This window comes from Loxodonta africana, chromosome 19 (genome assembly GCF_030014295.1).
Source record: "Loxodonta africana isolate mLoxAfr1 chromosome 19, mLoxAfr1.hap2, whole genome shotgun sequence".
NCBI lineage: Eukaryota > Metazoa > Chordata > Mammalia > Proboscidea > Elephantidae > Loxodonta > Loxodonta africana.
The window spans coordinates 21012392-21035445 of record NC_087360.1 but is presented as its reverse complement, the minus strand read 5'-3'; the positions used below and the strand labels follow the sequence as shown (position 1 = coordinate 21035445).

At 46.9% G+C, this 23054-nt stretch overlaps 1 protein-coding gene across 2 annotated transcripts in view; it reads left to right on the top strand.

The window, feature by feature from the left end:
• The first annotated feature begins 7344 nt into the window (after nt 1-7344).
• The window catches only part of UBE2L3 (ubiquitin conjugating enzyme E2 L3), a 48681-nt gene continuing 32971 nt past the window's right edge, over nt 7345-23054 (top strand). The window contains exon 1 of one of the 2 annotated variants that reach the window (XM_064272357.1): nt 7345-7454. In XM_064272357.1, the coding sequence (XP_064128427.1) occupies nt 7428-7454 (27 nt within the window). In that variant the 5' untranslated portion in view covers nt 7345-7427. The remainder of the gene's footprint in view (nt 7455-23054) is intronic. The other variant, XM_064272358.1, reaches the window with a different exon arrangement.

Sequence of the window (23054 nt, the reverse complement as noted above, 5' to 3'; positions counted from 1 at the left end):
GAAGGCTTCCTTTATCTGCTTTGGAAGAAAGTCCTTGTCTCTTCAGCTTCTGCTTCTTGGTTCCTTGGAGATCTGGATGTGTCTTGGCATCTGTCTTACGCCATCTCTGTTTCCTAACTTGCTTGCTTAATCTCCTTTATGTCTCAAAAAATGATTAACTCAAGACACACCCTACACTAATCCTGCCTTATTAATATAACAAAGACAACCTAATCCTAAAGGTTAGGACTGACGACGTATATTTTGGAGGGACACAATTCAATCCATAACACCTTCCACGTGAGAACCCAGGTTCCATTCCCTGCCAACGCGCCTCATGTGTAGCCACCACCCGTCTGCAGTGGGCGCTTGTGTGTTGCTATGATGCTGAACAGGTTTCAGGGGAGCTTCCAGGCTAAGAGAGGCTAGGAAGAAAGGCTTGGTGATCTATTTCCAAAAATCAGCCAATGACCAGTGGATTACAACAGTCTAATAATCCACAACCGGTCACGGGGCTGGTGCAGGACCAGGCAGTATTTCTTTCCATTGTACATGGGATAGTCGTGAATAGGTTCCTGACTCCACAGCAGCTAACAGCACTAACGGCACAGAGGGAAGCAATTCCCAACAAAGCCATGTTCTTCTTCTGACCTGGGGCCACTAAGTGCCAGGCCGCGTGCACAAAGTGGGACCACGGAGCTGGTCCTCAGGCTGGGCTTCCAAGTGCCCCATGACTCTAAGGAGTTGAGAGAGTTCTCCGTCCATTCACCAAATGCTTACTGAGCATCTGTGGTGTGCCAGCCCCAGGGGCAGGTAAAAGGCGGGCATGATCCTTGACCACAGGAGGCTTGTCATCCAGTTTCTCCCCTCTTGTCCATGTCGAGCCTGGGATCCCAAGAGGCTGGGTGGGAGGTCAGCCATATTCTAGGATATACTATGCTCCTCTTCTTTCATGGGAAACCCATTGTTCCTAGAAAGGAGAAAAAACTTAACAAGGCCTAAACATATTCTAAACCTGTCCACTTCTCTCTGCCTCCACCACCATCCTGAGATCAAACCACCGTCACCTCTTTGCCTAGATTATTGCAAAGGACTTCCAAGTCACACGCCCCCAGTTCCTCTTCTTGTCTCCCTCTGTTGTTAGCTGCCTTCAAGCTTGCCCCTGACTCATGGCAATCCCATGCACAACAAACAAAATGCTGCCTGGTCCTTCACCATCCCTATGACTGGTTGTGGATCAGACTGACTCTGTGATCCGTAGGGTTTCCATTGGCTGCTTTTTGGAAGTAGATCACCAGGCCTTTCTTCCTAGTCTGTCTTAATCTGGAAGCTCTGCTGAAACCTGTTCAGCAGCAGTGCCACACACAAGCCTTCACCGACAGACAGGTTGTCGTTGCCCATGAGATGTGTTAGCTGGGAATGGTGGAACCCAGGCTTCCTGCATGGAAGGAGAGAATTCTACCACTGAGCCACCACTGTCCCCATTCTTCATTCTCCAATAATCTTCTTCACGTATCTGACCATGTAGTCTCTGCTCACATCCCTCAAAGGCCTCTCACAGCGGGTAGAATACAAGCCAAAGCGTTCCTGTTCCTACTAGCCCCTCCACAGTCTGTCACCTGCCCCTTTCTCCAGCTTTGCTCTCTCTAATCCTTCTTACTCCATTTTGGCCACCCAGAGGGCCTCATGGCCTTTGTACATTCCTTCCCTCTGCTTGAATATTCTCCCTCCAAGTCTCCCAGCTGCTCTTCCCCATCCTTCTCTCCAAGCATTGGCTCCGGAGTTGGTAGCCCAGCTAGGAACAGGAGCCTGGCTCTGCTTCTTGGGCAGGTCACTGGCCCTCTCTGTGCTTCTGTTTCCTGTGAAATGGGGAATGTTAATAGCAACCACCTCCCCTGCGACTATCACCCTGAGATACAATTTAAACCTTAAACGGAAATTATCCCTTGAGGTCACCTTTTAGTTAAACAACAGATCGGCTCATAAAATACAGAATATTGCCTGTGAGTAATGAGCTCGTTAAAAAATCATCTATGTGAGACCAAATGGTCAAAAATAACTTTAAAGCAAAGATGAGAGGGTAAGGGGGCAGGGAAATTAGAGTACTGGAATTGGTACATCCAGAACAGAATGAATGAGAATGATGACATACTGTGAAAAATGGAACCCGTATCACTGAACAATTTGCGTAGAAGTTGTTACATGGGAACCTAAAATGCTGTGTCAACGTTCACCTTAAACACAATAAAATATTATTATAAAAGAAAGAAAGTAACCATCTACAGGGCGGCTGCAAGGATTAAAGAAAATAAAGCACTAGACAGGGGTCTGGCACTTAATAATTCCAATATTAGTGATTAATCAGTTGCTCTGGAGTCAACTCCAACTCATGGCAACCCTATGCATGTCAGAGTGGAACTGCGCTCCGTAGGTTTTCTTTATTTTTATTTTATTGTGATGAATATACATATAATAAACATACACCATCTCAACAATTTCTACATGCAGAATTCAGTAACTGAGTAGTACACTCTTCAAGTTGTGCAGCCATTCTCGCCATCCTTTTTCAAATCATTCAACCACTATTAACGTGAACTCATTACCCTGTAAGCAAAGCCTCCCCCTTACCTCCTCCCTCCCACCCTGATAACCATTAGTAATCTTTGGTTTCCACATATTTATTTCCTATAAGTGAGATCGTACAGTATTTTTCCTTTTGAAACTGATTTATGTCATTTAGCATGACGTTTTTAAGGTTCATCCATATTGTGGCACGCATCAGGACTTCATTTCACTTTACGTGTGAGGAGTATTCCATGCCACCACGCATCTATCAGTTTGTGGTACTGTGGTGGTTTACGACTTGCTGTGATACTGGAAGCTATGTCACCGGTTTTTCAAATACCAGCAGTGTTTCCTATGGTGGGCAAAGTAGGAAGAAGGACCTCGCGGTCTCCTTCTGAAAAAAATTGACCAGTGAAGACCTTATGAATAGCAGTGGAACACTGTCTGGTACAGTGCTGGAAGATAAACCCCTCAGGTTGGGAGGTACTTCAAATATGACTGGGGAAGGGCTGCCTCCTGAAAGTAGAGTCCACCTTATTGATGTGGGCAGAGTCAAGCTTTTGAGACCTTCATTTGCTGAGGTGGCATGACTCAAAATGGGAAGAAACAGCTGCAAACATCCATTAAATCAGAACGTGGAATATAGGAAGTATGAATCTAGGGAAATTGAAAGTCATCAAAAATGAGATGGAATGCTTACAGGCTGATATCCTAGGTATTAGTGAGCTGAAATGGACTGGTATTGGCCATTTTGAATCAGGCAATCATGGGGTCTACTATGCTGGGAATAACAAGTTGAAGAGGATTGGCATCCCATTCATTGTCAAAAAGAATAAGTCAGATCTATCCTGAAGTAGCTATCCTGTCAGTGATAGGATAACATCCATACGCCCGCAAGGAAGACGAGTTAATATGACTATATTCAAATATACACACCAACCACTAATGCTGAACATGAGGAGACTGAAGATTTTTATCCACTTCTGCAGTCTGAAACTGATCAAACATGCAGTCAAGACACAGTGATAATTACTGGTGATTGGAACGCAGAAGTTGGAAACAAGGAGGATCAGTAAGCAGTTGGAAAGCATTGCCTTGATAGAAACAACGCTGGAGATCACATGACAGAATTTTGCAAGACCAACAACTTCTTCATTGCAAACACTTTTTTTCAACAACATAGACAGCGACTATACCCATGGACCTCACCAGATGGAAAACGCAGGAATCAAATTGACTGTATCTGTTGGAAGAGATGATGGAAGACCTCAATAACATCAGTCAGAATGGGGCCAGGAGCTGACTGCAGAACAGACCATCAATTGTTCACATGCAAATTGAAACTGAAGCTGAAGAAAATTAAAATAAGTCTACGAGAGCCAAAATACAACTTTGAGTCTGTTCCACCTGAATCTGGAGACCATCTCAAGAATAGATTTGACACGTTAAACACTAATAACCGAAGGCAAGATGAGTTGTTGGAGAACATCAAGGCTATCATACATGAAGAAAGCAAAAGGCCATTAAAAAGACAGGAAAGAAAGAAAAGACCAAAATGGATGTCAGAAGAGACTCTAAAACTTGCTCTTGAACACAGAGCAGCTAAAATGAATGGAAGAAATGATGAAGTAAAAAGCTGAACAGAAGATTTCAAAGGGCAGCTTGAGATGACAAAGTAAAATATTACAATGAAATGTGCAAAAACCCGGAGCTAGAAAAACAAAAGGGAAGAACACGCTCAGCATTTCTCAAGCCTCAAGTTGCAATTTTGAAGGATTCTATGGGCAAAATATTGAACAGCGCAGGAACTATCAAGATAGAAAGAATACACAGAGTCACTGTACCGAAAAGAAATGGCTGACATTAAACCATTTCAGGAGGTAGCATATGATCAAGAACCGATGGTACTGAAGGAAGAAGTCCAAGCTGTACTAAAGACATTGGGGAAAAACAAGGCTCCGGGAACTGATGGAATACCAATTGAGATGTTTCAACAAATAGATGCAGTGCTGAAGGTGCTCACTCATCTATGCCAAGAAACGTGGAAGATAGCTACCTGGCCAACTGATTGGAAGAGATCCATATTTGTGCCCATTCTAAAGAAGGGTGATCCAACAGAATCTGGAAATTATTGAACAGTATCATTAATATCACACGCAAGTAAAATTTCACTGAAGATCATTCAAAAGCATTTGCAGCAGTACATGGACAGGGAACTGACAGAAATTTAAGCCAGATTCAGAAGAGCATGTTGAACAAGGGATATCATTGCTGACATCAGATGGATCTTGGTTGAAAGCAGAGAATACCAGAAAAGATGTTTACCTGTGTTTTATTGACTATGCAAAGGCATTTGACTGTGTGGATCATAACAAATTAGGGATAACATTAAGAACATTTAATTGTGCTCATGAGGAACATGTACATAGACCAAGAGCCAGTAGTTTGGACAGAACAAGGGGATACTGCATAGTTTAAAGTCAGAAAAGTTATGTATCAGGGATGTAACTTTTCACCATACTTATTCAACCAGTATGCTGAGCTAATAATCCGAGAAGCTGGACTGACTATATGAAGAAGAACAGGGCATCAGAATTGGAGAAAGAATTATTAACAACCTGCGTTATGCAGATGACACACGTTGTTTGCTGAAAGCAAAGAGGACTTGAAGCACTTACTGATGAAGATCAAAGACTATAGCCTTCAGTATGGATTACATCTCAACATTAAGAAAACAAAAATCCTCACAACGGGACCAATAAGCAACATCATGATAAATGGAGAAAATATTGACGTTGTCAAAGATTTCATTTTACTTGGATCCACAACCAACACCCACGGAAGCAGCAGTCAAGAAATCAAGTGACATATTGCATTGCACAAATCTGCAGGAAACGACCTCTTTTAAGCGTTGAAAAGCAAAGATGTCATTTTGAGGACTAAAGTGCGTCTGACCCAAGACATGATATTTTCAATCTCATGTGAAAGATGGACAACGAATAAAGAAGACCAAAGAAGAATTGATGCCTTTGAATTATGGTGTTGGTGAATAATATTGACTGTTCCATGGACTGCCAGAAGAACGAACAAGTCTGTCTTGGAAGAAATACAGCCAGAGTACTCCTTGGAAGTGAGGGTGGCGAGGCTTCATCTCACATACTTTGGGCACGTTTTCAGGTGGGAACAGTCTCTGGAGAAGGACATCATGCTTGGTAAATTAGATAGTCAGCAAAAAAAGAGGAAGACACTCAAAAAGTTGGATTGACACAGTGACTGCAACAACGGGCTCAAACATAACGAATATGAGGATAGTGCAAGACCAGGCACTGTCTTGTTCTGTTGTACGTAGGGGCACTGAGCCGAAACCTACTCGACAACACCTAACAACAACAACAGTGTTCCATTGTGTGTATATGCCACATTTTGTTTATCCATTCATTCATTGATGGGCATTTTCCTTGTTTCCACCATTTATTTTTTGTGACAAGTGCTGCAATGAACATTGGTGTAAAGCTTTCTGTTTGAGTTCCTGTCTTCACTTTTTCTGAGTATATACCTAGGATTGGGATTCCTAGGTCACATGGTAGTTCTATGTTCAACTTTTTGAGGAACCACCAAACTGTCTTCCACAGTGCCTGCACCATTTTACAATTCTACCAGCAATGAATGAGGGTTCTGGTTTCTCTACAACTTTGCCAACACCTGTTGTTTTCTGATCATTGCCATTTTAAGAGCGGGTGAGGCTGTATCTCCTTGTAGTTTTGATTAGCATCTCTAATGGCTAATGAGGAGTCCTGGTGGCAAAGTGGTTAAGAGCTTGGCTGCTAACCAAAAGGTCAGCAGTTCAAATCCATCAGCCACTCCTTGGAAACCCTATAAGGGCTCTATTCTGTCCTATGGGGTCTCTATGAGTTGGAATCAGCTCCACGGCAAGGAGTTGTTTTTTTTTTTTTTTTTTTTTTACAGTGGCTAATGGATTCCTGGTGATGTAGTAAAGAGCCGTCTGCTAACCAAAAGGTTGGGGGTTCAAACTCAACAGATGCTCTGCAGGTGAAAGATGTGGCAGTCTGCTTCTGTAAAGATTTTACAGCCTTGGAAACCTTATGGAGGCAACTGCACCCTGTCTCATAGGGTTGCTATGAGTTAGTATCGATTGCATGGCAGTGGGTTTCATTTGGTTTAATGGCTAATAATGTTGAGCATCTTTTCTCGTAGGCCATTTGAATATATTCCTTGGTGAAATCCCTGTTCAAGTCCTTAGCCCATTTTTTCGACTGAGTTGTCTTTTTGTTGTTAATTCATACGGTTTTCATTGGCCGATTTTTCGGAAGCAGATAGCAAGGCCTTTCTCAGGAGGGCACCTCTGGGTGAATTGGAACCTCCAAGTTTTTGGCTAGCAGCTGAATGCTTAACGGTTTGAGCCCCTAGGGCTCCTTCAGGAATTCCAAGTGTTGTTAACATCATTTATATTATTGCCTCCGTGAGGATTTCTTGACGTCCAAATGAAAGTAGGTCATTACAGTTCCTATCGTACCACCCAGTTTCATTTCTGCACGGCGCTTAACCGGTGCCTGAAATAATCTTGGGCATCCAATTATTTTATGCAACGAATGTTGACTGTGTACCTACTATGTACCAGACACTGTTTGTAACTGCTATCAGATTGGACGCCCCCGGAGGGCAGTTTACCCGTGTTTCTGCAAGGTCTCCTCCGCACCGCTGCCTGCACACAGTAGGCGCCTCGGACTTCCCGGCACCGCCCCACCTTCAGGTTCCGGCCCCGCCCCGTCCCGTCGCCCCTCCCCCTCTCCAGGAAGTGAGGGGGGGTTAGCCGCCCGGCCGGCCGCGATGCATTCTGGGACAGCAGCAGCACCAGATCCAAGATGGCGGCCAGCAGGAGGCTGATGAAGGTAAAGGCCATTCTCCGGCGCCGGCCGGGTTGGGGGCGGCGTCCCGGGCTCCAGGCCTCCGCGGCGGGTCAAAGCTCCTTAGTGCGCCGCCGGCCAGGCTACCGCCCGGCGTAGCCCCGCCGACCCCCAGGCCCCGCGCGGGCAGAGGGAGCTAACGGGGCCGCCTAGGCCGCAGCCTGGGCGGGCGCGCCAGGCCGCGCCGGGAGCCGCCGCCGGCCCCTGTACCCGGCCGGGGGAGTCCACCCTGCCCCCGGAGCCTGAAGGCCGGTCGGGCCCCCTCCTCGCGCCGCAGCTCCACTCTCCCCGACCCAGGCCAGGGCGGCAGTGTTTTTGGTACTCGTCCTGAAGGCCCAAACTGGGCGCCCGTGGGGAAGGCCTGAGCCCCGAAGCCCCGACCGGGATCCCGCGCTGCGGGGCCGCCCCGCCCTGGGCCCAGTGCGTCGGGCTCCGATCCCGGCTCGACGGAGCTGCAGCCCAGGAGGTCGGGCGACTGGGAGGCTTGGCCTGGGGAAGGAAGGAGGAGACCGGGCGACGAAAGTTAGGGCAATTTTTGGTGGGTCGTTTGAACGTGAACTGGGTTCTAGAAACTGTCGCCTTGTGACTGCAGAGTCACACACACCCGGCAAGTTCCAACTCCAGGAAGGCGTGGGGTTGGCTCGGATCGTGGCGCGATTCTCCTTCCCCATCTCCATTTCTATCCAACTACTTAGTCATTCCGATCTGCTCTCCCTAATGAAGCGAAGTGCCGTTTTTTAGGGGCTGGGGGTTGTCTTCAGCCGCTCAAATCAAAACAAGTCAAAGTTTATAAAAAATTACGTGTGCTTTCGATCCTGAATGCAGTGGGGTTCCACCTTGATAATTGGCTTCCTTGTGAGGAACACAGACCTGGTTCTTTGGCCAGTGGGTTTGCCGCTGTTCGCGGGAGCCGACCCATCGGTGTTTGTGATAGGCACCGGGCCGGAAGTAAAAAAAAGGCCCAGGAGCTGGTTTCCTAAGGGGAAATGAAGAGCTAGAGGTTGTCCTGGGCAGAGAGTAGTGCTTGAGTGAACTAGACATTGAACTTGGGAGTCACAGCCTGTGGGCCCTTCCTCCCAGGGACCATTTCCTTTCTGGTGTTCAATAAGGACTAAAGAGAACATTTAACTATAAAACTGTACTGGAAGTGGGCACAAAAGAACAGTTAGCACACTCCAGACCTCTCCTCATCTTTTCTCTGTCCACCAGTCGCCCAGATGAGAGAACTCTCACCATTCATTTACTTCTCTACTCTCTTCCCCAAGTGCAGCCAGCCATCCAGCCTTGTGAGTTTTACTTTGGAAAGATTTCTTGAGTGCATGCTTTCCTTCCTAATATTACTGAAATCACTCACATGCCCCTCCCTCTTCCTGACTCCCCCTTTCATGGACCAAAAAAACCCCTCAAACATTGCAGTGGACTCAGGGCAATCCATGTATTACAGAGTAGAACTGCACCACATGGTTTTCTTCCCTGTAAGCAGATTGGCAGGCCTTTCTTCTGCGATGCCACTGGGTGGGTTCCAACCACCAACCTTTAGGTTAGTAGCCAAGACCAAACTGTTTGCACCACCCAGGGACCCTCCCTTCATGGATACCAGCATTCTTTTTCTAAACCCAAAAGCAAATATTTAATCCTTTCACTCTCCTGTTAAAAACCTCTATGGTTTTATTGTCCCCAGCATTTAATCCTAATTATTAATTTGCAGGCAAGACCCTTCTTGAGCTGGCAGAAAGCAACCTGTTTAGCCTGACCTCCTTCCTCTTGGTTTCCTGCTGACCTCATGCCTAATCACAGTACCTACCATTTTACTCTGTGCAGGTCTGCCCACCTGTAGGTGAGAAAATGGAATACAGAGAGATGGTTTACCCCAGGTTACCTAGCTAGGGGGAGAGAGCGCAGGAACTGCTGCGAAACTCAGTTCTGTTTGACTCAGAAGCCCTCTGCTCTTACCCACCTGCTATGGGGTATGTGGACTCTGTTTGTACATACTGTTCGCTGTACTTGAGTTAAGCTACTTTCCCTTCTTTCTCATCCTCTCCAGGGAAGCCCTAGGTTCTACTCCAATGCTAACTACTCTGAGGCCTGCCCCCTCTCATCCCTCCCCAGAATGAGTTGTTTCCTCCTTTGTGTGACCACAGCACTGTCTTTATGTTTCTGTTGGGGCACTTGTCATATCTGACTTGTGTTAACACAGACTGTCTTTCCTGCCAGGTTCTGATTCCTCCAGGGGGAGGATCTGATTCAGTCCCCTAGGGATTTGAGAGGGGAGTTATTGTAGTTTTTGAGTTGAATTATTTTTGTGTTTCTAAAAAGTTGGAGCTCAGAAAGAAGTGAACATTGAGTACTTATTAAGTGCTAGGCGATTTACATAAGTTCTTTCATGGCTTTTCAACAACACTGAAAGTTAGTTTATCGTCACCTTCATTTTATAAATGAGGAAATTGTGAGGCTTAGATAGGTTGAAGTTGGAGCTCTTGTGCCGAAGTGGTTAAAGTGCTTGGCTGCTAACTGAAGGGTCGACAGTTCAAAACCACCAGTGGCTCCAAGGGAGAAAGATGTCTGCTTCCACAAAGATTTACAGCTTTGGAAACCCTGTGGGGGCATTTCTACTCTGTCCTTTAGGGTCACCATGAGTTGGAATCAACTCGATGGGAGTGGGTTTGGTTTTTGGGTTTAGACAGGTTGAGAGGTTTACTTAAGGTGGAGTAGAAAACAGTGATGGGGAAAGATAAACTGCTAGATAGCCTTGGCTCGGAATCTCATGTTCGATGCCTCCATCGCTTACTCCAGGGCTGCTTGGACGAGCGTGTCCAGTGTCTTGCGTTGTGATTGGAAAGTTTTTAAATTCTGTGGAGGAACACCAGTTTCATGACATTGATCATTGGCTCTGAGCATCACTGTTTAAGTGTGGTTATTTGAAACCAAACCAAACCCAAAAAACAGAAAAAATATTAATGTAGGTTGATTAACAGTCAATACACCAGGTGGAAATAATAAAGGGATTTGTGATTGTGACAGGTTGGAACTTAGTGCCTAGAAAATTGCCTAAGGCAGAGCAAACAGATGTTGAATGAACCAATGAATTACATCTTAAAGCATTTTTGATTTCCCAAGCTATCTTTTCCAGGAACTTTGAATCAAAGATTTCTTTGTAACAATGGATAGTGTAAAATACATTATTAAAAGTAGAGTGATTTGCATATATCAGGCCGAGAAGTTGTTTTAGGCACAGTGAGTATGCTAAAGTCTTTAATTTAAAAGGCATTGGGCAAAAGGATTAACCTTTTTCAGAACCTTTTTTAGGAATTACAATGTTAATAATGTATTAAATACTTTTTAATTCCCAAGCCGCTAAGTCAGCATTCCTTGATGGCAACAACCAGATTGTAACCATTGCATCGATCAGGAGGCGAAATAGCTACAAAAGTGAAACTAGTAGGTGTGGCTAAGGGAAATGGGTTCCTCTGATCATTTCTTTTCAGCATCACAAATACACGCATTTCCCCTAAGGGCCCTCCCATTGAGTATCTTCCCAGAAGGGCTTTGCTCTTGGGGGAAATTTGTGGATTTAAGAGGGGAGTGACATTTTATTAGTTATTGTGGTATAAGTGTTGAGGTAAGGAAACGAGATTTGTAGCAACCTTTTAATGCTATTTAAATAGTGTTCACTCAGAACTCCAAATTAGAGTACTTTCTCTTTGTCCTTAATCACATGCGAGTGAGTAGGAGGAGTCGCTCAATAACAGCTCGTTTCTTGCAGCTTATTGTACTAAGCAATGAACTAGTTTGCTCTTGAGCAGAGGTTTATGTTCTCGGGGGTTGGATAATTAACACAATACAGCAACGAGTATGAATGGTGGTATGTTTGTGTCAGGTGAGGGGAGTTTTACAAATGATGTTAGGCCAGTGTAAATGTCCTCAGTCCACTGGCTTTTTGGGAATTGAAAAGAACACTGCATTTCTTATCCTAAGTACATCCCAGTAACTTGGGGCTGTTCTAACCTCTCTTAAAGACGTTCTTTGTAAATGTTTCTCAATTAAAAGAACATTGTTACAGGTGCTGAGAAAGCTTATACTCAATTATTGCAATAATCATAAGATTATAAGAGTAATTAATTCTTACAAGGTATATACCAGAACTGAAACACTTGTTTCAGAGTACTTGGGTCTGTTCTGATCTTGTTAAAACTCCCTAAATTAAGACAATGGTGATTTAGCGTTTGATTAACCAGGCCATTGAAAGTATCCTCATTCTATTGGGAAGTATCACTAAATGTTCAAGAGACACTGCAAATTTCTTTGCTACCATAGTAATTGAGGAATTACAGCTGAAAGAACCTTGGAGACATCCCTCCGGAGCCCAGACTCTTGTATCCAACCCCCTGGAGATTTTTTTCCTTTGAATGGCTGGTAGGCCTATAGGCATCTGATTCTAAGCTCATTGCCCTGTGCCTCTCCCCGATCCCCACACTTCTCCCCCTTCTTGCCTTATGTACTGGTCCACTTGTCTACTTAGTTGCGGAGGGAAAACCTTGGGGGAGTCCTCCTGGACTGTCTTAGTTATCTAGTGCTGCTCCAACAGAAACACCACAAGTGGATGGCTTCAACAAATGAATTTATTTTCTTACAGTTTGGGAGGCTAGAAGTCCGAATTCAGGGAGCTACCTCTAGGGGAAGGCTTTCGGTCTCTGTTGGCTCTGGGGGAAGATCCATGTCTCTTCAGCCTCTGCTTGCTGGTTCCTTGGAGATCTCCATGTGTCTTGGCCTCTGTCTTACCTCGTCTCTGCTTGCTTGTTCAATCTCTTTTATATCTTGAAAGAGATATAACAAAGACAGCCTATTCCCAAATGGGATTCTAACCACAGGCATATGGGCTAGGATTTGCAAGACATATTTGTGTCGGGGGACACACACACACACACAATTCAGTCCATCACATGGACCTTTCCTCCCACCTAGCTGCTTCCCAGATAGTGCCAGATTACATTGCTCTCTGTTCTCCATTCCCATTGCTATGCCCTTGGTCTAGTCCTCTGCCATTTGTGGCCAGGACACTTGCATCAGAACCTGCAGTAGTTTCTCTACTCCTTGGCAGTCAGGCCTTGGTTCCTAACCAGCAGTGTGTCATAGTTGTCTGCGGAGTTTTAGAAAAAACACACATGTCCAGCCCCTGCCCTCAGCGATCGTAACAGAATTCAGTAGACCAGGAAGGAGGCAGGGACTCTGCGTTAAAATAGCCACATTCTTCTCCATGTTCCTCCAGGAGCGGGCCTCCCCAGCCCTCTGTGGAATCCACTAAACATAGCATGCATTCAGTGCACACTCTAGGTCTCTTTACTGGGGTTCTAGTCTCTTCTCTGCAATAGTGTGACTTCGTGTCCTCAAGTCTCAGCTCAGGGGGCTACTCCTCTGGCCTGTGCTCCTGTGTGCTCAGGTCTGTCCACTGTGTGCTGGATGTGTGCCAGGTGGATAACAGGTACCAGGAGAGAAGGTCCTCTGATGGCGAGGAGCATGGAGCTGGGCCTGGCCCTTAGAGGACTAGTGGAATTTGGGCAGTTGAAGAGGAGAGGGACCTGGTAGGCAGTAAGGCTGAGTCACTTTTGTTCCCCAGTGTGACCTGTGAGTAGCCGAGGTGTCCTGAGGAACCTCAAAGACCATCTACCTGCCTACCAACGTGGCTGCCAGCTTTTGATATTGTGCTGCCCCTGCCTTGAGTTTTAGTAGCCCCTGAGGTGCGTTCTAGAAGAAGCGCTGGGGAACTGGCCTGGTTTTACTCTTAAGCAGGCATGTCCAGTGCACCTGGCTTCAGAACCAGGAGCCTTCTCTCTTGCGAAGCCTGCTCTGGCAGGGCCAAGGTCTCCGGCTAGCTGTCGGAAGATCAACCTTTAAGAAGGGGCATCTCAGAGGGCAGTGCTGATGGGTTTAAGGACAGAGTGGTAGAGAGATACAGTAGCCTTTAGGTTGTGGGAGCAGACATCTCCCCAGCTGTCGTGCCCAGAAGTAGCAGGCTACTCACTAATGAAGGTTTTTTTTTTAAATTAATTTTTGTACTTTAAGTGAAAGTTTACAAATCAAGTTGGGCTCTCATACAGAAATTTATAAACACATTGCTATAAACTCCTAATTGCTCTCCCCTCTAATGAGACAACACACTCCTTCCTTCCGCTCTCTCTTTTCGTGTCCATTCGGCTGGCTAATGAAGGGTTTTTTTGTGTGTGCTGCCCTTCTCTGGCCAGCCTCATCCTTTCTGTTCTTGGGAGCCCTCGGGAGAGGGCAGGGCTTGGCATCTAGGCTCAAAGCTATTGGGAGGGAGACTGCAACATAGTGGTTATAAGCTCAGGTTGTGGAGTCTTAATCCTGGATCTTTCATGTCTTGGCTGAGTGATCCCGGGTAAGTTAACCTCTCTGTACCTTGTTACTGCACTGTGTATGAGAGTTCATATAGATCCATCGCTTAGAAAAGTGCTTGGTGTATAGTAAGTGCAAGATAAATGTAGGTATTATTGACAGCGAGGAGGACATATTCCAGGGTAGTGAGGAGAACCACCTGGCCGGAGGGGAGAGTTTGGAGGAGTGGTAGGGGATGGTGCAGAGCAGGTGGGTTGGGGCCAGGTAAGGGTGGGCCAGCCTGCTTGCCTAAACGACAGGACCTCATGATTGAGGCGCGGCCTCAGTCTTAACAGCAGTGTTATCCTGCCCCTTGAAATAGAACCTATTCTGTAGGGTTGGTAGAAGATTTACTGAGATCGCAGTTTGAAAGTTTCCTTATTGAAAAAGGTTTACTTTTTCCAACAAAATTTAAAAATTCTGGGACTCAAAATCTGTCTTCCCCGTGTCTCAGATTCTCACTCTGTTTTCTCTTCTGTCCTAAATGCACGTCCAGTGCAGAGGTTGTTCCCTGTCCAAGGTGAGCACAGTGCTGTGGAGGGCGCCTGACACTTCTGAGCTTGGGGAGGGAAACTCTTCAATAAGTAGTTACAGTCCCAGAAATGATGTTGTTTTTTTTCTTCTCTTTCAGCCTGGAGGCAGGAAGTTAAGAAAGGCTGCTTCTGGTGGCTGTTCAGTTCTTCCTCCTGGCCTTTGCCACAGTTTCTTTAGACTTCCAGAGCTTCCAGGGGCCTTAGAGAGCAGACATCAGGGGCACCCACAGGCTAGTGCCAGAGTCATACTCGCTGCCAGGCCTCCCCACCCTCAGGGTCAGGCTCTCGTGTTTAGATGGTTGTTCTTTGTGTTGCGGGGAGGGCAGGGTGGAGAGTAGGCGTGTTCATTGCAGGTGAGGTGGGTGGCAGGATTTTGTTCTGTTTTTGAACAGTCCAGGTCTGCACTGACGATAGCTCTCTGTACTTCATTTTAAGTTGTGCCTCTGCCTTCCTGCTAGCATAGTTCAGCGGAGGGGTGAAATGCTGTTTTGACAACCCCTAGCCCAGCAGGCACATTTGCAATGAAAGCAGTCACTAGTGTCAAAGCCAACGCTCATGGCAATGCTCCATACTGTCAAGAGGGGGTGTCCCTGACTGTCACGGGTTGGGGGAAGGTATGCCTCGAATGTTAAAACAGCCTCTGAGCCCTTTTGGAGCTGTGTTGTAAAAGCCTGCTTAATGCCCGTGTACGTCTTGTTTTGAAAACTCAGTACACGGAAAGCTTTCAGAAGGACCTACCGCGTGGTTTACAGCGGACAGTTCACACCCTGCTCCCTCGTCTCGTGGCAGGGCTTTGGGTCAGGTGCTGCCATGGACAGACCTGCAGAGGTTGAGTCCCAGCTCTCACGCAGCTTGGTCTGGCGGGGGTGCTGGGCTCTAGAGAGTGGGATGTAGGCCAGGAATGCCAGGCACACCCAGGTTCTGGTGCACATTCCAGGAGGGGCCGCAGCACACCACTCAGCCATGCGGCCAGACAGCCTTGTCCCTGCCTGCCCCAGGTGTGTGGGCAGCGCATTCCTCTAGGGTCCTGATGGGCATTCACTTCAGTCAAATCCTGAGACGGGGCCTGCTCAGGAAGCAGTGCAGCAGGGTCTCGGCGCAAATCTTAATTCCTGCCTTCCACTCACTTATACCATTGCCGGAAGTCCAGTGTTTGGATTCCCACACAGGGGATAGTGAAACTGATGGTGGCCACAGGTCGTTAGTTGTGATAAGAACTAGATACAAGACAGCCGCACATTCCTGACCTATGAAAGGGACGGTGCGCTGGTGTGGGTCCTGCTCCCTTTGCTGAGTAATAATTGAAATAAGAGAATCACTTTCAGGGGCTCTAAATCGAAAGCCTCATGTTTGGATTTCAGTGTATTGAATTATATTGTAGTCATGATTGAGTGTCATTGTCACCTGTTGTGTCCTTGTGCAAGTTTGGAAAGTTTTGCATTTCTCTTAAAATTGGTCACTGATACAGTCACAAAAGCAGGGAGTCACCATTTCAAATTATTAATGTCCTACCAGCTTGTGCAGAGGGTATTTGATCGTTTGGCTTCCTTTAACTGTAAAAAACACTGGACTCTTATTTAAGGCAGGTTTATGTAACTCGCCCTCAAGTGTCCAGTTTCATCTTCGCCAGGTTTTCTCTTGCTGTGGCACTGCCTGGGTGGGAAGAGCCTCCAAGTGTTCCTGGCATAGCATAGGTGCTTAATGACAAGCTGTGAAGGGCAAGTGCTGTATACGTTTATGCTTTTGTTGTTGTAAATACTGGGAAGTGCTATTCCAGAGCAAACAAGGCCCTTCCTGCTGTGCCTGTTTTCATTGGGAGCGTTAACCTCCCCAGCCCACTGCTTTGGGTGCTGAGATGTTTACGAAAGAGCCTTTCAGTCTCTGGCTCCTGGGCCTGCCATGCACAGGTTCTGTGCCGTGAGGCCTCTCGGAGCCTCGGCTTTACCACCTGTAACATGGAGCTAACCTGCCTGCCTTGCCTACCTCTGGGATGTTGTGAGGATCTCATCCTCTTCTATATGCTGTTATTCGTAACCCTGTAGAATGTTATCGGAATCAACCTCTTTGTTAGGCCACTACGGCCTCTTCTCAACCAAGTCTCTCTGTTCTTTACTGGATTTTGAAGGTGATGACGCTCTGAAGTCTTTGAGGAGTAGTCAATAATGTGCTGTGAGCCAATTCCTTGCCTTGTTTTCTAGGTTGTTTCTGAAACCTTTGTGTTTATCACCTGCAAAAATGATATGGTGGGGGCGTGTGACCTCCTCTAACTTTACACGGGGCAAGGAGAATCAAGATAGCAGCCCAAGGCTGATTCCTATGAGGCGGAAGTCAGACATGCCCCTACCCTCCAACCTTTTTACCAATTCTGACACCAACTGTCCCTCCCATGGTACTCTCTACTTCTCTGTTGGGTTTGATAATTCATTGAATGGCCACACAGAACTCAGACAATACTCATGATTATGGGGTATACTAGGGAAATAACAGGTTACAGTTCAGGATGAGAAACGACTCAGGAGACAGCTCTTTGGTCAGGACAGCTTCTTCTCAGCTGTGCCCACAGACATGCCTCTCTCTGGCCCTCGGCCTCCACTCTGCTCAGGCAAGTGTAGCAAAGCTCTTTTTTGTCTGCCGATGAGTGCCTGGAGCTCCCCAGTCCGCCAGAAACCTCCTGCCCAAAGGTACTCAGCTTTCTCACTCTGTGAGCCAGAAAGCCCACTGCACCATCTCCTGCCGATCTCCTGGCTCTGCCACCGCCATCTCCTGCCATCTCCAGTGTTGCAGCTCTCTCTGTCTCCTGGATCCAGGAGATTCTCAGCACAGGGATCCCAGGTCCAAAGGATGTGCTCCACTCCTGGCTCTTCTTGGTGGTGGTGAGACCCTCTCTTCCTGCCTCTGGGATGCCTTATTTTAAGCCTAGTGGGATGGCAAAACTGACCAATCCCCTTGTTAGGGTTTGCATGCCATGCACCTCATTTACATTATTAGCAAGCTATCCAATCTCTTCTGTAGGCTACAAGCACTTCATTTGCATAACCCCACCCGGTCGTTTGGTGGAAATTACGAAGACTATGGCTTGTTGTTAGGTGTTGTTGAGTTGGCTCCAACTCATAGTGACCCTGTGTACAACAGAGTGAAACACTGCCTGGTCCTGTGCCATCCTCACAATTGTTACGTTGAGGCCATTGTTACAGCCACTGTGTCAGTCCATCTCATTGAGGGTCTTCCTCTTTTTCACTGACTTTCTACGCTGCACCCCCAAGCACATTCATTTTTCTAATTGAGCATCATATGAGCTCTAATCATAGGCCATCAATACTCTGTCTTGTCTGTGTCAGGTCAGGTAGGATAGAGAATGCACATTCGTCTGGAAACTATCTTAGGTTTTAAAAATGTGCTAATTCAACTATGGAAGGGAAGGAAACTTAACCTTGAGTACCTCCTGTGTGGTAGGTATTAAGTATTACACAGTGTTCCGTATAATTCTCAGTACAGCTGTGTGAAGCAGTTTTTATATCACTTACAGGTTAGACTCAGCGTTTCAGGTGATCGAAGGACCATCTCCAGTAAAGGGTTGGACCCAGGTGCTTAGTGCCTAAGGCCTCTGTTCTTTGTAGTGCACTGCTGATTCTGCAGCCGTCTAAGCAACTGCCTACTAAACCAAGATACAATTTCTATGCATAGTATATAAGATAGATGTTGACGAGAATGGCTGGGGATTGAAATATTCTGATTTTATTGCCAGCAGGGATTTTCTGAATAGGGAACAATGAAGTAAGCCATGTAAAGTATAAAAGCCACAGTTAGCATAACTGATTTTTTTTTTTTTTTTTTTCTCTAAATCGAGAATGACTTCCAGGTTTCTGTTACCTCAGCCTTGGCAGTCAGAGGAATTTGTTACATATTGCTTCTATGGGCCGAGCCCCCTCCCCGCCCCACAAAGAAAAACCAAACCCATTGCAGTTAAGTGAATTCCAACTTCTAGGGACTCTATAGGACAGAGTAGATATGCCCCATAGGGCTTCCAAGGCTGTAATCTTTACAGAAGCAGGCCGCCATATCTTTCTCCTGTGGAACGGTTGATGGGTTCGAACTAGGGACGTTTTGGTTAGCAGCCAAGTGCTGAACCACTGTGCCACCAGGGCTCCTGGTGCCTAGCCCAGGGGGATAATTTTAGCTCTTTAAGGAGCTGTTTACTTGCTGTGGGAACAAAGCTAACTTAGTCTGGGCCTCAGTTTCTCCCTGCTGAACAGCTGGGTTGGATTTGTGTGGGGAATCTTAAGCAGGGTGCACAGCCCTGCCCTGGAGATTCCGATGTAGCAGGCCAGGTAGGGCCTAGGCACCGCCCCCCGCCTCCCGACATTGAACAATGCTCCAAGTGCACACCTTGGTGGGGAGACCAGGACTTGAGGATGGCGGTCCTCCAATGTCAGTGAACAGTCCAGCCAAACTCGTTTCCGTGCCGCTTCGCTCCCACACCTGGTGACTTCTTCCCTCTCTGTCTGCATGTGCATTTCTCACAGGGCACTCCATTCTCTTCTCCCGTGGTTCAGTTTTCCATCCTTCAAGGCCCATCTTAGAGCGTCTTTTCCACGAAGCTGTTGCCCTCTTCTTGGTCTGCAGGGCCTCCTCTGCTCTGACCTAAAGGCTTTTAGAGCAGTGTTTCTTAGCTCTTAACCCCGCCTCTGCTTTACTTTCTAGAGTTCCTCTAGGGATACGACACATCTCCCATTTAATAAGTTACCTGATAATAGTGAATGTGCCCTTTTCAGCTGTATAGGCACCCCTGCCCTCTCCACACCATTGATCTGACCTGGGCAGAGCTCCTGCCTTGCGCTGTTGATGGCTCCTCTATACGTCGTCTGCTCTGCTCTGCTCTGCTCTCATGGCACTGACTTCAGAAGGGGCCCAACTTTCTGACAGCCCAGAAGGCTCAGGTCACAGTAAATGGCACTTAGCCAAAGGCTGCCTGGGTTAGCTAACACTTACTGGCTCTGGTTCTTTTTTCTTCATTCTTCTAGGAAGCTGAATTTCTGTCTCACAGGTAAACCCTGTCAAGGTTTGAAGATAGCTGTCATGTCACCTTCAAATCTCTTTTTCCAGGCCCCAAATCCCTGGTTCTTCATGACTTCCTAGTAGGCCATGTTCCTCACAGTTCTGGTTCTTCTGAACAGCCTCCATTTGAGGTGGTCTTCTAAAACATGGTGCCCAGAACTGGACAAGGTGTTTGGGTCTGAATATCTCAGGGCATCATGGTCATTATACACGACACAAACCTTTGGTTGGTGACACCCATCCATTTTCACACAGCTGCTAAGTCTGGTGTCCTGTACTAGATGCACAGGTGATACTTTGGGACCGCATCCAGGCATTTACTGTATCTTCACAAGAATTTCATTCTCTGATTTGGATTGTTGGTTTGGCTGTCAAGGACATGTGAGCATGTGTCCCTTCCCTGGCGTCTGGCTCCTGAACACTCTGTCAGCATCCATGCTGTTAGGAGGGGCTCACCTCTCTCCAGGGGTGCTTTAGGCCGTCTTCTTCAGCTTTTTGGACATCTCCCCAGCTCTTTACCAAGCCTTGTTTCTGCATCTTGTCAATAAATACAGAGGCTCTTGAGAGAAAAGAGCACACAGCCAGTCAAGGCACAGGGTGTTTTTGGAGGAGGGGGCATTTGGGATAGGCCTTGAAAGATGAGCAGGTTCTGACATGGGGAAACATCCTGCTTAGAGGGAGATTCTCTGCCCCAGCGTGGTGGGATTCTGCACGCCTTTCATTTGGGCTGTGCCAAAGGTCTTGGATGGGTGAGGGTGGGCCTCTGCAAGATTCTTTGTGCATACTTTATTTGAGTGAAGGGTCCATTGCTTTTGGGTTTTTTTAAAAGAGGACCGTGAGCACAAACTAGTTAAGGATCACGAGGCTCCTGAGGGGTTCTCAAATTAGGTTGTACATGGGGAGTATTCAGTGATATTTCAGACCATCAATATTCCAGGCCCATCCTGGATTCCTCTCCCCCCAGAAAATAAAAAGAGAGAGACTTGGCCAAAGCCTTGAGGCGTACACGAATTATATGACAGAGTGGTCTCCTGCTTCCCCGGCCCTTCTCAGAGAAGTGGACACTGCTAACAGGACCTGGATGGATTGGATTCTTGCGGGGCCCAGGCTCACCTCATGTTAGTGTTTGCAGAGCTGCTAGCTCCTAGTCCGTGTTGCTGCACTCCACGACTTGCAGTGTCAGGCTCTCTGAAGTTTGTGGATGTACTTTTTCTCCCCAGAACACCTGGGCACCCCACCAGGCCTCCTGAAAGTTCTCTCAGGTACCCTGAAATCCACTTCCGGGTTCAGAAGTTGACCTTGTTTTGAGAAGCGTGGCTCTCTTTCTACTCCACTTTTGCCCTGGGCAGAGAAGCCCACGAGAGGAGGGACTTGCTAGTTAGCTGGTTCTGCTTTCTCTTGTGTACATTCTTTCTCTCTGGTCAGCGTTACACCATCAGACAGAGCAGCTGACCTGGGTCTCATTCTTCTTGCTCTGTGGGTAACTGAAAAAAACTTTGGTGGGAGCATATTTTCCAAGTGCCTGTCGATCTTGGCTTTGGTCTTCTAGACTCTGTTCTTCCAGAGCTTTGTGTTTTCTTTGTTGGGTCTTTCTTTCATCTTTTGTAACAGCCTTTTAAAAAGTGAACTCTGTGAATTTGCATTGATTTCTTAAATTTCATTCCCATCTTCATTATCGGGATGACTGTCAATTATAGGGGCACAATTTTGCTTGAGCATTTGCCAAATCTCTTCAGTCATTTTGCCTTTTAGAGTCTGAGACCTTCAGCTGGAACCTGTCGTTTCACCGAGTAACTTGAATCCAACTCCTAAATGTTGTTTTCCTTGGTGGAGGCATGTTGGCACTTTGGGCTGGGCGACTCTCCTCTGTGGGACCATGGGACTGTCTTGTGCAATGCAGGACTTTTAGCATCCTGGCCCCTGAGTAGAGCCAGTGGTTCTCTACCGGGTCTCAAGAGGATGTTGGGAAATCAGGGTGGGGTGGTGTCATAATACCTGGCATTTAGTGGGCAGGGCTCAGGATGCTCAAGTGCAGGGAGTCCTGCCTGAGTGCGGCAACATCCTATGGGGAAACGCTCCTCTGGGTGCCCAGCATTCCCTGAGCATGATGTTTGCTTATTTGTTGGCTTTGATTTCTCTCGCCTCAGCCTTGTAATCAGTACTTCCTTGCTGATTAGAATTAGGCCTCTTCCGTCTTAGGAGAAGTTACCTCACCAGCAAGTTCATCACAGATACCCTGACCTCTGAGCCTTCCAGCTCTGCCGTCTGTAGCTTCACCCTATTCTTCTATTTGGCCAGTGCATATGGCTTACTCCTACCCTAGGAGTGTCTTTATCTCTGTTCCTCTATCCTCAGAAACCTCCTTGATGTTAAAGTACCATATGTTCCCTTCAAGGACCCCCTCCACAGCGTTGATGGAATCCTTTTGTTCTTGAGCAGGACACAACTTTGCTTTGCCGTGTTACAGTTGAGTCCCATCTTGCCATATTGTCGTAACTGTGGAATTTACCTTCTTGTGTTTCTTATCCATACTTCACAGTATTAGTGTATGGATTTCTGAAGCCATAAATGTACTTACAGATTATTTGAAATTTTTTTCCTCCAACGAATATTGGATATTTTCCCTTGTGTTGCTGCTGCTTTTTTGGTTGCCTGGTTTTCACAGTTCTACCCGGAGTATTTTTTCTTGTCTGTATTTGGTTACAGCATTTTTTCTTGCCTTGGTAACAGCGTAGTGATCAAGTGCTACGGCTGCTAACCAAAGGGTTGGCAGTTCAAATCCTCCTTGGAAACTCTGGGGCAGTTATACTCTGTCCTATAGGGTTTGCTATGAGTCGGAATTGACTCGATGGCACTGGGGTTTTTTTTTTTTTTTTTGGTAGAACTCTGGCCTTAAGGGATGTGATGTCTTCTGTCCCTAGCCAAGAATCTTACTCTAGTATTTTAGGTCACAGACCAGAAGCCAAAGTGTAGCTTTAGTACCTTATTTATAGGATCCCAGATTCTTTTTTCCTCCTAAAGCTCAAGCTTTGCATCCATTCACCAAGCAGGTATTTGAGTACAACCATGATCTTGGCCCTGGTGGCACTGGGACTTCATGATGCCTGTCTCTGTACCGCCCCCACCTCCACCCTGCTCCCACCCTCGCCCCTCTCCTCCTTCCTCCCACTTCTCTTCCTCTCTATTCTCCCTTCCCCCCCACCCCGCCCTCTATTTGGGGTGGGTGGGGGTGCAGTGTGGGTATGTGAGCTCTTCCCCTCCCAACTGCCCAGACCTCATAGTCCCCAGGGGAGTGGTTCAGGTGGGTCCAGGGCCTTTCAGGAGGTCCGTAGGGCAGCTGACAAGTTGAGTGGTCCCTCAAGTTCTAGGCCACTCTTCCCACACTGCAGGATCACCAGAGCTGCTGGCAGCAGCTTCCTCACCGCCCTTCTGATTCGTGCCTAGATATGGGATTTGTCCCTCCATGCCGGTGGCTGTCTCTTCTCTCTCTGTAGCTCATTAAAAATCCCCATGTTCTGGCTCCACCTCAGACTTGCTGGGCCAGAATTTCTGGGGCCAGGGCCCAGCCTAGGTGACTGTGATGGGCAGCTAGGGTTGTTGCCTGCAC